The sequence below is a fragment of the Thermobia domestica genome, chromosome 13, assembly GCF_964235325.1.
Source record: "Thermobia domestica chromosome 13, izTheDome1.hap1.1, whole genome shotgun sequence".
Taxonomy (NCBI): Eukaryota; Metazoa; Arthropoda; class Insecta; order Zygentoma; family Lepismatidae; genus Thermobia; species Thermobia domestica.
Window position 1 is genome coordinate 137,935,203 of NC_137466.1, and position 14,918 is coordinate 137,950,120.

At 37.4% G+C, this 14,918-nt stretch overlaps 1 protein-coding gene across 2 annotated transcripts in view; it reads right to left on the bottom strand.

Annotated features, from left to right (window-relative positions):
• The window catches only part of LOC145668563 (cytochrome P450 6j1-like), a 56,840-nt gene that overhangs the window by 35,741 nt on the left and 6,181 nt on the right, over positions 1-14,918 (bottom strand). The window contains exon 2 of one of the 2 annotated variants that reach the window (XM_081736554.1): positions 13,369-14,032. In XM_081736554.1, coding sequence (XP_081592680.1) covers positions 13,369-14,011 — 643 coding nt within the window. In that variant the 5' untranslated portion in view covers positions 14,012-14,032. Of the gene's footprint in view, positions 1-13,083; positions 14,033-14,918 lie in introns of both variants that reach the window. The other variant, XM_081736553.1, reaches the window with a different exon arrangement.

The following is a 14,918-nucleotide window of genomic DNA, read 5'->3' on the forward strand; positions in this document are numbered from 1 at the left end:
TAGGGGACTTTGGTTCGAGGGGACATCAGGTATTACACCTGCTGTTGTTTCTATCTCAATTGTTGCCTGAGGCCATTCCTGACCTGCAGTTATTAGTTCGGCTATCTCTAGTTCATCTTTTAAATTTACATCATTCACTAGAGTTTTCGGATCTACCCCAGGTGGGGTCTCGTCCGTATCTGAATTTACATATATCGTCCTAGGAGCTGGCATTGGTTTTTCACTTGAACCAGCACTTTGTATTGCTATATCATTTCTAGTCGGGATAGGGCTAGACGCGGCCAGCGGCGTTAGATCGCAGCCACTCGCCGGGGCATCTGGAGTATGAGGACTAGCGGTCGTTGGTTCACGATATCTGGGCTGACTCCAGGTATCCAAGTATCTCGGTAATGGATTCTTTTTCCAACGGCCAAATTCAGGAGGAGAATGCCCGTGTACTTTTATTTTATTGCACTCAATACAATAGTAATTATTCCACCGATCTAAAATATAACGGTGTTTGCCCGTGGGTGTCTTAGGACAATGCGATTGCCCTAAATCTAATAGCTTGTCTTTTAGTTTCTGCGCGAAACTCATTTTTGATAATAAATCTGTTTTTCTTTCAAGTCAGTGACCTCTTAAACCAGGGCAGTGGGTAATCAACCTATTTCCTCTGATATGGTAAAAATTTAATCACTGATAGCTACTTCCCTCGGAAATGCTACGTCAAAATTTCTTACGTATTTTGCGACTTATTATTATTTCAATATCTTTATTTAACTTCCTTTGAACTTGATATACTCAACTTCCCTTTCTTTATAAATTTTGCTTTACTTTTTTAGAACGGGAAACGGAAAGTGACTAGACAGCTGTTTTTAACAGATAATACCTATTTGTTCACTTATGAGAAGTTTTACTTTTTACTTCTATTCTTTAACTTTTTTTTTTTAAACTTCATTTTTTTTTTAACTACAAAACCTTTTGCTTTTAAATTCACAAGGGGGACTTCGATCATCCAACCATTGGTTCATGTACTTGCATTTTAATTTTAGGTATTGCATTTGCATAAAGGTGAGTTTTAGGCAGTTATTCCCAGGCAGCCGTCGGGCTTGCACCCCTAGTACAGAGGGGCCCTGCTGGACCTGGAGAATAAGATACCTGTGACCCCCAAGCTTTGCATGGGAAAGGATTTTAGACACTTATCGCCAGACAGACTAGTCGAACTTTCATCCCGTAATACGGGCGGTTCTGCTGTCTTAGAGATAAACTGCCTGTGATCCTCCCCAAATAAGTGGTAAAGGTATTAGCCACTTATCGCCGGACAAACTAGTCGAACTTTCATCCCGTAAAACGGGAGGCTCTGTTGACCAGGGATAAACTGACTGTGACCCCACCCAAGCGAGCAGAAGCATAAGCAGACTTAAAGTTTTGCAAGTACATGAGACAAGAGCTGAATTCTGTATTAACACTCGCGTCCCGATTTCCATTTCCCTTACTACACAAGAAACGTCGTGAGGTGAACTGAGTCTTGCTCTGCGGAACCTAGCAACTATTCCGCTGACTTATAACAAATTAAAGCGAGAGAAGTTGAGAATAAAAACTTTTTCGTCGCTACTTCACTACTTGTGACACGCACTATTTAGAGTAGACAAAAAATTATATTTGTATATCAGAGTCAAAGGCTGAACACCGCCTAGGCTAAGTACGCCACTGAACTTTACTGACTTTACATATTATCGATTCACCACTTGACTAGTCAAAAGAAAACTTCGCGTATACGTTTCACTTATATCTATTGGAAACTCTTTCGATAAAAAAAAATCACTCCCGATTTGCAAAAATCGCGTTTCAGGCAATTGAGATATTTGGTTCCCCTATAAAGTGAATGAGCACCAGAGATTTGTTTAGAGATTCAAGAACACACAGTTGGTTACCCGGCGAACACCGAACACCATAAAATGTTATGATGATGTGTTGGTTCTGTTTTTGTTCTGAGATTGGCGTAGCAATTATGTACACTTTCTTTTGTGAAATCGTAATTGAGATCACTTCTTCACTCTCCACCCAGTATTACAAAGTTGGTTCGGAGTCCAACTCCCTTTTAGCCTCGGTTTCGAAAACGTCGTCGGCTTACTGGTTCGAAGATGATGAGAAAATGCACTAAAGTGGTAGAGCTTGGTACTAGAAATCGAAACCCAGGTAACACTTGAAGACTGTGAGTTGAATCTAACTAGGTGGGATAGCTTGACTGAATCAAAGAGACCATTTCACTTTACTTTTTATTAAAAAAAAAAAAATAAAATAAGAATACAGATCAATTTAACAAACTCGGTTACTTGGAGTTACAACTTGGAAGTTTTTCTACATTATTCAAGTGGGAGCACAACCCCATAATACTCAATGGGTGCTAGAAGGTTTTTATGCTAAACCGCGAGTTATTGAAAATAGTAAAGTGTGAACTTTGTACATCGCAACTTGCATTGGCCCGAAAGGAAGAAATGTTAAGTCTCGAAGAGGGAATGTGGTCTCAGATTGATGGAACTTGAAAATAAAACTCATATTGATCACTAAACAATCTCAAAGTGCTCTTCCCGTGTGGAGGGGGAACTTAGAAAAAATTAGCACATACCTGATTCTTATGAAGAGCGTCCCTAACCAGAGCGAAGTTCACTGTTAGCCGTCCGTCCGTAGAATCACCCGGTGCGGCAGACAAGCCTCGTTTATATAGGCGCTTCGTCCCACGCATTTCTGCCTTTTCTGACGTAGCTCGAAGGCAACGTCACGAGCCTCATCGAGCATGGGAGAGACTTCTTCACGCGCATGCTCAATAGTGGTTAAGACTTCTAGGTTTTTCTATGATTTTTCTCTATCACGCCGGGATTGAAATTCCTATTTTACATTTATTTTTATAGTTTTATTTTATACCTAACTCTAACTACACAATAGATTGCATGTATTTATCACTTGCGTGGTATTCCCTAAATATTACATCTAGGACCCGGCTCTGTGACCTGAGTAAAATCAAAGCCAGGGTCATACCACTATTACATGCGTGTGGATTGGTGTCAATGAGGCATCAGGTCACTAATTCAATCTGACCCTCAACTGACTCCGGTCTCCCTATCTCTCTTTTGCTTTACTGCACACACAATTTGAAAAGCGCGGGCATCTCGCCCTATAATTTGAGTCCGGCTTAGGACTTCGAGGCACAACTGTGTAACACTACATTCAATCTTTCACCTTTTACCCATTTCTAGAACATTCTCAAATCAAATTTTCACTTAAATTATACAAAATATATTCAGCAATATTTCCCTATTAACTGTGTTGAATACCTAGAGTTTTCTTTGTTTTTTCTTTTTTCTTTTCTTTTTTTTTTTTTTTTTTTACTTCGTTGATTATATACGGGGAACTACTTTCGGTAGGAGACGAGTTATACGATTTTTGATATTTTTACTTCAAAATTAATGTTATTCGATTCTACACGTCTCACTTAGTCTACACACCAAATTTCCACTTGCGCAAACGAAGGGATAGAAAGTTATGGGGTCAAAATTTTGCCAAAAATATAGTGGGTTATAGGACTTTTAATATTTTGATTTCAAAATGGATGTTATTCGACTCCACACTCCTTATTTAGTTTACACAAGTTTCAACTTACTTTCTATTTGGTTTGAAATGAACAGAAACTTTGATTGTGTGTTTTACTGATGTCTTGTTTGCCCCCGTTGCTTCGCGAAAATTAAATTTTGTGAAATATAATTTTAGTTTCTAACAATCCAGTTAAATTTAAGGAATAATATACAGGTATATAATGCAAATTGTTTTTTTAAGAAAAGAGAGTTGAGTTGAATTTCAGTTTAGCGTCCCTTTCAGCATCGAGGCTACGTGAGACGTGGACTACTGATTAACGTAAAATCCGAACCACATGAGCTCCCACCGGGAATCGAACCTGGGTCTCCCGCGCCAAAGGCGCGTACGCTAACCTCTTAGTTTAAAAAAAAAGAGAGAGAGAGAGTCATTTGGTAAACTAAACTTGAAGAAGAAGTTAGTGAAATCACATCATTCATATCATTTTTCAAGTAAATCAGAGAATATTTCCCTAATAAATATAAATGGGCTGAAACATAAGGATAGCTACTCAATAACGTCAAATCTATTTAGCTCTTTATTCAGTGGCGTATTTAACGCGGGCTTCCGGGGCTTAAGGCCCCCGAAATTGTATTTACTATATTAAAGTAAATGAAATATTTTGCAGAATTTTCACATTTCCAGGAACAAAGTTAGCCAAGATCACCCCCCCCCCGAAACAAAATCCTAAATACGACACTGCCTATATTTATAATTAAATTAGCAAATACTAACATTACAGTAGCAAGTGCTTATACAACAATAGAAGTTATTGTTTTATTGTTACTTATTACAATAAACCAATATAAATCCGTAAAAGAGCAACAAAAGAAACTTTAAATCACGTAGCAGTTAATAGAAAATCTTAATGTAAACAATTTGTGTGGAAAATATAAAATGAAAATTTCATCAAAAAAGTGTAAATTTAAAAGAAAATGTTAATACAACTAAAAGTAGCCTTAACATATAACATATAATTAGAATTTGAAGACTGGTTCATGTACTCAAAAACACAGAATAAAATTAAACTTAATGCATTATGGTAATGAAAATTAAGGTCTACATCTACAGAAATCTACAATGGCAAAAATGAAAGTATATTATCCATCATAATGCTATCTGTCATCACTATGTATATGCAGCACCATTGCAATAATAACAACAGTCCAATGAAAGATTAGAGAAAATTTGAAATAGTCATAAGTTCATCACATATGGAGGAAACTGAGGAATCTGCCGTTGATAACACCGACTCAAAAGTAAAACCAAAATTAGTACATGTTGACGCTCAATATTTCCTGAAACAGCTGAATAACCAAATAGATAACTTAGAGAAGGAACTAGGTGATCGCCGAGAAGATTTGCAAGATGGAAGAGACGCTTGGTACTATGCAATGCAAAACAGAGGAAAAAAGAAACTTGGTGAAGACGACCAAGATGAAGAAGACGAGGATGGTGGTGGATGTGCTTGTTCACAGAAAGGTAAATCCAAAAGATTTAGTTGTAGTACATGTCCTAAACCTTTAATATGGGTATCAAAGAACGCCAAATCAGCACGTATAGGTAAAGCTATAAGAGATATTTTAAAAGGAAAACAACAGAATGGAAAGTGTTCTTGTAACAAAAAAACATGCACTTGCTTTATAACTAAACTTGCTAATGACCGAGTCCCTTGCTCCCCACCAAAACCAACAGTTGAAATTCCTTGTTCATGTGAAGAAGAATCTGGATTCAAAAACAACCGTAGTACGCGTAGCTATGGTTGTAGTGAAGGAAAAAAAAGTCGTATCATATTTCCCATAGACAGAAGTAAGTGTCATTGCGTCGACCCAAGAGCTTTAATATATGCTTTTCTCAAACTGGAAGTTGAGGAACAATCTGGGGTATGTAACTGTCTTGCTGCTGAGGATGAAGAACCTACAGCAACTGTAGCAGAAGAAAGCACAGAAGGAGTTCAGTTGGAAGGAAGTACAGAAAATGGTCAAACAGAAGAAAGCACAGAAGATGCTCAGGCAGAAGAAAGCACAGAAGATGCTCAGGCAGAAGAAAGCACAGAAGATGTTCAGGCAGAAGAAAGCACAGAAGATGCTCAGGCAGAAGAAAGCACAGAAGATGATCAGTCAGAAGAAAGCACAGAAGATACCCTGTCAGAAGGAGAAAGCACAGAAGATGCTCCGGCAGAAGAAAGCACAAATGATGCTCAGGCAGAAGAAAACACAGAAGATGCTCAGGCAGAATCAGAAGGAAGCGCAGAAAATGCTTCAGTAACAGAAAACAGTGATGGCAATGAACAGTCCAACTGCGCAGCAAACAAAGTTTGCACCGGCTCCAGTAAGAAAACAGTAAAATCAGTCGAACATAAAGAATGCAATTGTCAACCAAAGATTCCAAGACTATCAGCAACGCAAATGAACAGAATAGAATTTCGAAAAAAGACCTACGACGTAATTGCAGACATTTTTTCAGAATTAGATGCAATTCCCAAGAAATTTAAGAAACCTGACATTATCAAAAGATACAGGAGATTACGGCCTTCGCTGGATGAGATATGTCCACCTTCGAAACCTAAAGTACTATCAAAGAAAGTAAAAGTATGTTCACCGTGTTGTCATGCTTCTAGAGCAAAAGGAGGACGTCGTCGTATACCTGGTGCATGTGGTAGAGAAGTGGATCCTGCTTGGTGTAGGAAGAATGAATGTTTAGGAAAGCCAAGTGAACAACAGACATCAGAATCATCCAAACCTACTGCAACAGAGGAACCGCCACCAACAGAAGAGTGACATCAAATGCTACGTAGGCTTATATTAAAACCCTTTAGAAATATTACCAAATGTTGTTTTTCAGCACATAACAATCTAATTTACTCACACTACAAACTGTAGTAGAAACGTTAGTGTTCAACCCATTTTAAAAATGCCTCGATATTTCAAGCCGTCTGAAGTAGCTAAATTTAGGAACAAACATGTTAAGGGTGTGTTATAGCAGTATATATGCCTACGGTAAGACTACAAGTAGGAAGTTATTACAAAACGTTAGTGACAGAATCATAGCAGTAAATCTAGATACAAAACCAAGCCATTTTAACATTATCCATATATATACATGAGAATAATCCCAGGAGTAAGGTCTCCGAAGCAGTAGGGACTCAGGCAAACTGTTCGTGCGACTGGTGGCAACACTGTTGTGTTTGAGCTTTCCTCTGCTCTGAAACAAACCGCGCGCCCTGCGCGCATCTTACTGGGACGCTCAATCTTGGCTTGGCAGCAGGGCCGGCCTTAAGCCGATTGGACCGATTACTCCAAATCGAGCCCCGCGCCTAACGGGGTCCCTCGCTAGTGCCGTGTACTCTACTGTCCAGTCTAATCTACTCTCCAGTCCCGTTTTAACAACATATTAGGCCCCAGAGCAAACAAGTGTGTTGTGGTCCCTATGACTAAATTTTGCTCCTAATACATGTAATTAATACATGTCATTGTGTTCGTGGGACACCCGGCCAAGTAGTTATGGTATCGTTAAGATGGCTCTGCTACTCTCGATTGTCAGGTACGCACAACAATATTATTACAATACAGGTACATCCATGGACTCCACACGGGAGGGTATGACCTCTCCCTAACAAGTAAATGAATAGTTTGTATAAGTTTTCGAGTATAAGCAAATACTTTTAGAATTTAATGCTGTAGTAGTTTCTTTAGTTTTTACGTTTACAACTTCTGTTGTAAAAATATATATGCCCAGGGAGTATTCTGCACACCCCTAACACTTCTCCAAATTTCCTTACACACACCTCTGGGAGTAAAAATATTGTTTTCTTTGAATTCGTGTAAAAATGTATATCATTATTCTGGGTACACACCCTCTTTTATTTTGAACACCCCACTAAGTAAAAGTTTCTGCCGTTCTTAGTTGTTATGTCATGTGATACTACCGTGAATACCGAGATGGTATCAAATAAATCAGTTTCAGTCCGACTTTTTTGCATATCCTTTCTCTTACCATAGCTATATTAAAAATACAAAACCAGAGGGAAAACTTTGCCCTCTCCTGCGAAAAATCCCGTCGATGTTATTTTTTTTTTTTTTTTTTTTTTTATCAAGTCAGGAAAACCAATATACACTAGTGCGTACTGAATAGGTGGCTGCTTATGAAGGTTTGTCTTCTAACTCAAAGAATGCAATGGAAAATATGTAATCCATCTTCCTTGAGTTCCTTAAGGTTTGTGATCGTCTTATCTCCATTTCATTTTGTTTGCAGTCGATAACGATTTCAACTGATTATACCTTTCATAAATAGCTACCTACGATATTTTCACTAGCGCACATTAGGGTATCCTGACTTGAATTCTTTTCAAAAAAATCCAGCAGTTAAGAAATTTAGAACCAACGAATTCATATGAATGTGCATTTCATTATGCCTTACAAATATAAATTTATAGAAAAACAGACTTCACCATTACATTTCTCGTAAAATTCTATCCATATTTGATATATTACATGACCCTCTTCCTATTTTAAAGCCGACCGAGATACAAGATGGCCGACTTCAAGATGGCGGCCATCATAAGCAACTCTCAAGTAGATGTCTACTTCCTTCCGGTGTCGTCCTACAAATAAAATGAAATTTTCAAACTTGAAGCACATTGTTGTGACTTATTCTGATCAATCAGGTTTCTGGCCACTGCGGAGGCACTTTAAATTTTACTTCGCTTCTTAATATTCCATACTTCTCTACCAAGTATGGTCAAGAAACTAGATTTCGACATCGATAAGTTTACTTGTAAGAGAAGAAAATTATGAAATATTGGTAAAGAACCTTCTTGAAAGATTGCAAAACACAAGGGTGTAAAGAAAGGCGACAAAACTGGTTGTAATAATTATCGAGGCATTTCTCTTCTGTCAACATCCTATAAAATCCTTTCAAATATTCTATTAACAAGATTGACCCCATACGCAGATGAAATTATTGGAGATTATCAGTGCGGATTTAGACGAAATCGATCAACTATCGACCAAATATTTACCATTCGCCAAATACTCGAAAAGAAGTGGGAATACAATACCCCGGTACATCAACTATTTATTGATTTTAGAAAGGCGTACGACTCGGTTAGGAGAGAAACATACAACATTCTTACGGAACTTGGAATACCGAGAAAGCTAATTAGATTAATTAATATATGTTTAAATGAATCCCAAAGTAAAGTCCGGGTAGGAAAATTTTTGTGCACGAGCTTTTACGTCGAAAATAGCCTGAAACAAGGAGTTGCGTTCTCGTCATTATTATTCAACTTCGTTCTGAAATACGCTATAAGGAAAATCAAAGATAGCAACCAGGGCCTAGAGTTGAACGTATTCTTATACTGATGATGTAAATTTAATAGGGGATGGCAGGAGAACAATAGAAAGAAATGCAGAGATCATATTAAACGCTTGCAGGGACATTGGTTTAGAAGTAAATGCAGAGAAAACTAAATACATGGAAGTGCGTCTGGACCGTAATACGGCAAATTATGGATGCGTTAGAATATTAAATAATACTTTTGATAAAGTGGATACTTTCAAATATCTAGGATCAATATTAACAGACGAAAATCATATTCACGAAGAAATTAAATCAATTAAATGTCGACTAAAAGCAGGGAATTCGTGTTGTTATTCAGTTCAAAATCTTTTGTCGTCGCGAATTCTGTTAAGGTATTTGAAGCTTAAAATATATAAAACGATAATCATGCCTGTTGTTCTATATGGTTGCGAAACATGGTCGCTGACTCTGAGAGAAGAACATAGACTGAATTTGAGAACAAGATCCTGAGACGAATATTTGGACCCAAGAGGAACGGAAATGGAGAATGGCGGAAACATCATAACGAAAAACTACATAATTTATACGGTTTACCAATCATTGTTAGGGACATCAGGCTTAGGTGAACAGGTCATGTAGCTAGAATAGAAGAAAGTAGAAACGCTTCAATGTCTTGACTGGAAGGCCAATCGGAAAACGACCATTAGGAAGCCCTAGGCGCAGATGGGAGGACAATACTAAGATGGATCTCGCAGAGATAGGAATACAAAGTAGAAACTGGATTCAATTGGCTAAGGACAGAAGTCAGTGGAGCGCTTTTGTGAACGCGGCATTGAACCTCCGAGTTCCATAAGGCATAGAGTTAGTTAATTTAGTCTGTATTTCTATTTGGGTTAATTCTCTGAAAAATTAGCTGCTATGAGCAAGGAACAGAATAAGAATTTTCAACAGAACATTTTGCAGATGGAAAAACGTTATAAAGGAAAGTGGGTATAACCACTAGACCAGCAGGGAGAGTGCAATTATATACAGGGTGTCTCAAAAGTCTCCTGACATAGGTAACTCTGTTATTATCAGAGTTACAACAAAATGTAAGAGGGAAAACCATCTTCAAATATGACGTTTTCAATCTAAAGTATTTTTTTTTTTTTTTAAAGTCGGACGAGCCGTTTGGCCTGTACACTCTTTATGCCTAATGTTAAATGAAAATGCAACGTTGCGATTTACCTGAAGCAACAACATAAGTGAATGAAGTTACTGTCTTTTACGATAACGTGTCGATGCCATCCCCATTTCAAACATGCTCCCAATCACTTTATGTTGTGGGTCCAAGTAAATGGCAACATTGCATTTTCATTAATATTGGGTGCATAAAGAGTGTACAGCCCAAACGGCTCGTCCGATTTAAAAATTACTTCATTTTAGATTGAAAATATCATATTTGGAGACAGTTTCACCTCTTATATTTTGTTGTTATTCTGATAACAAGAGAAGAAAAAATGAAATGAAATCTTTAGTTTTACGTCCCACGGTTATGCCGGTTAGGCTAAAGAAGACGGTGATGATGAGAGATGAGTGAAATGGTGGAATGAAGAAAGTGGGAGGAAACGGGAGAACCCCGAGAAAATCCACGAGCACGGTGTCTGTCCACCACAAACTTCACTTGGCGGGAGCAGGCTTTGAACCCGGGACCCCATGCACCAGAGGTGAACGCTTTACCACTGAGCCACCGTAACCCCCTAAGGCATTCTTGACAATGTATACGTGTACGAAAGAATCATGGGCCAAAGATCTATCAACTATGACAAAAATGCAATCAATCGTTAATTGTTCGTCTGCTAACGTAAGAAGTAAGAGGATTTGAATACACTAGTAGTCATATTTATATCACTAAAGCGGCTTGAACAATCGATGTGTCCAGACACGTCCAGTTTCGTTGTGGATGCACTGGAAAGGAACATCTGCGATAAACTTTCTCTCTTTACAATCATACATACCAACGATATATTACTAAACGTCATGATCTGTGCGAGCGGTAATTCAGTGGAATGATTACCTTACTTCTCACATCAACTCTCGTATACTAGTACGCAATAGTCTTTTAATTACACTCTGTAGACATTCGCTTTTTCATCCTTGCACTGTACGTACATACAGTATGGGTCTACACGATGGATTTGCACTTAAAACTGTTTATTCTTCGTGTCGCTCGACGACCTTAAAATTATTAGCAGTACGAGTATACTCTCTATAAACACTACAATCAGCTTGCCCTCTCCTGTGCATTAAGACTTTCAAACTAAGAGCAGCATGGTCCCTAGAGACACATTCTCAAATGTGAATTTCACTTGAATCGAACGATTTATACGCAATATTTCTAAATGCGTTCCAAGTATTCCGATGACTAAATAATGACCATGTACCTAATAGAATGACGATCTTGCTTTCTCCTTTCCTACAGCGTGACAACGATGTAAGGAGATGTGTTTAATTGCTTGCTAATCTAACCAATGAATCTACGTGTGTTAAGGCCTTCAATCTCGAGGTGGATGTGTGTATGGGTAATAGGGGGATCTTGAGAGACTAGACGATGTTTACAGGAGCTCAACGAATTAGTGATCAGGAGAGGTGAAGTCCGTGGATGATGTTGGATGGGTGTATTGTATTCCTTGAACATTCCTGCACAGTATATTTGGTACAGGAAGATGTGTTTCCATCTTAGAGACTTCATATAAAGAGCTAACGTCATATAGTCATAGGTAATGTGTTTAGGAGGTACGAGTGGGTAGAGTTAGCTGTTTACAGTGAGGCGCCTATAAGCCCGTACCTCATCCCGACAATCAACCTAGCACACTTCTATGCAATTTTCCTGATAGTTTGTCATTTATTCCAATTAACACCTCGATAAATTTTGATAACGTTTTGCCACACTTGCTTTCGAACATTCTGTTAGTGAAAGCTGTTTGCGCAGTCGAAGCACCAGCACAACATTGGTGCGTCTTGTCGTTTACCCATCATGTGCGAATTGTTAATGGTGACTGACTACATTTTCCATAGTTCTGTAATACCGATATGCGGTCGGATCCTTTATTGAAATTCAGTTACCGGTGGGCGCACAAAGATATAATGTTGGTGTAGCACCAAAGTTATGAACGAGCTGGTATATATCCTGCCAGAACGCATCTTAATTCCTAATAACGCAGTAGAGAACACAGGATATCCCATGCTAGAACTTCAAACTCCAACGTGGTGAGTCATAAGTTGTGACACACCAATCACATTACGCTCAATCCAAGATAAATTCAGAATTAAAATAGCCATTTAATTTTATTCAACACCAATCTTATTCATTCTATTGGGATCAACTGAAATACAGACTATGTACGTATGTTTATCGTATCCTTTATACCATAATAATACTCGATTACTATTTTAGCTAAAATATGCTTAAAATTTGTATGACGACATCTCATAAAATGTTTGGAATATTGTGGTATTCGGTAATGTATATACAACATATTAAGCTACAGAAAAATGTAGCAGACATATTGTGTTTATGTGGTTGTGAATTTCCTCCTGATGTCACCATGAGGTGGATTGAATATTTAATATATCTGGAAGACGATGAAATGGCTTTGAAATCTCCTTCAAATTTCAACGTCCGTAACGGGGTGTGAATTCTAACGGGATAGGGAGAATGCCACAATTAATTTGTTTTCAATAAAACTTTCCCCATTAATAAGTTACTGGGGGGGGGGTAAAGTGACACTACAGTCAGAAATTTGCAAATTTAATTATAATAATTCATATGTAGTTAACATGTATTCATTTGCAATTAATTGATGAACTACTGGTATGCGAAAACAGAAAATAACTAGAGTTTATCATGATCTGCCAAGTTTGCAACAAAATAAAAGGAAATGGTGAGGTAGTAATTTCTCATAATTCCACGTAGTTTAATAAAAAAAAATGTTCAAATATGTGAACTCTCTATGTTGAACCATTTCACTGAGATGTTTTCTTTTTCATCCCTATCTCTCACCGGACACTCCCCACTTCGACTTAAATGATTTAGCATTTTGAGTGGTAGGCTACCACATTTTTTCGTAGTTATTCTGGACATTCCAAATATTTTTTTTTTTTTGGTGAGATGTACCTATTTTTGTAACTTACCTTCATTGAGTTCACTTGTCTCCAATAGCTGTCCATCCTTCTGTGATGTGTCTCCCTCATCTTCATCCACTTTACCTTTTCGTCTGAGTTGTAGAAGTAAATCTATGAAGTCGTTTCGAACAATTCCATATTTCTCTCGGTAGTCCAATGCTTCTTTAACAACCTTTCGCATAAAATGGGTAACATCTATGGGAGTAATTCTGAGACTAAAATAATCCGCAAGATCAGGGTTAAGACCTACAAAAAATAATTTTAATGACTGAGCGAAGCCTGGAGGATCCGTACCTTTTTTCCCCATTTTTCGAAACTCTGCATCTGGGTTCTTTAATGAGTTCACCCGCATACCAAAAGCACATGAGGCTATCACATCTGTGGTGAATTTTGCTATTATATCTTTAGCTTCTATCATGTCAGCCTTATTTGCAGAATCTATCAGAAAATTACAAAGTTCGTCTACACATTCATGTACAAGGTGGAACATTTTCTTCATTTTCCCCGAGGTAAACGTTGGTGTTAATTTAATTCTTAAGTGCCTCCACTTCTGTCCACGAAGATTAAATAAATTTCTAGCTTGTAAAGGATCACCCTTATCGTTTGTGATAGTGTTATGGTTTTCAAAATGGTAGAAGTCTTTTAAAAGAATTGCTTTGATCAGCTCTAGATCTCTAACTAATAAAGCTGCTCGTTGAAACACATACGTTCCTAAAAATTTTTCATTGTCATACTTCTTATACCAATTTCTTAATGCATGACCAAACCAAATTTGTCTGAGTCCTACATCTTTATAATTTCCAAAAATAATTGAAGGTTCAGGGCAAAATACACCTTTCTTCTTCCAATATTGCTGTTTGCGTACCGCATACCAATAAAACAAACTTACTATGCTCACAAGTACAGACACAATAAATACGAAAAATTCCATCATCATGGTTGTTTATGTTGTTTCAACCTAAAGGAAGAAGGAAAAGATAGAATATAGAAATCAAAATAAGATAAACATTTCAAAGTGAAATCTGAAATTTATTTCTATCATTAGCTATATGAACAATACTGTTCACATACTAAATAAATTAACTAAGCCCAGGATGGTTGCTGAATGTTAAAGCTTACCGTCAAACAGGACAAATGTGTCCAATTTTGACATCTCTGCTCTTCTCTGGAAAAGTGTTTTAGAAAACTACCAGAAATTCATATGGAAGCGAAATGTTATACTTTGTGAATGCTCTGAAGAATTCTGTACATGTTCTCCTGTATTATGATTGTGAAATATGTATGTTTTATGGTGATGAAGCAACCACCGAAGTACTAATTGAGTTAACTTAATCTCAATCCTAACTATATATAGAACTACATGAACTGACATAAAATAATGGGCACTTTTGGTTAAGGTGAAAAATTGAAATTTGGCATGATTATAGCTCTCCGGAACTAATCCACAGAAAAAATTGCCGAAAGTTAATATTTAGGGGGTCTAAAGAGGGGATGAAGAAATTCCCCATGTTATTTAAATGTTCTTATTTTTGTTGTTTTACCTATAATCTCATATTTTAGGTGCTTGGAATTGGAATAAAAACTTGAAATTCGGTGTGCTGGAACGTTTTCTTTGGTGCTACCTAAGTAAATCACTAAAATGTGTGTGTGTTTTTTTTTAAATCAACTTTAGAGTGGTTTTATAGGGAACTGAAAAATCTTTCCCATATTATTTATATGAGACACCTTTCACACCTCAAAATTATTGGGCACTCCCTGTAGGACTACAATGATCAAATTTTGCATGATTGTAGCCTTCAGGGCCTAACCCACAGGAAAAATTGCCGAAACGGAATATTATATAT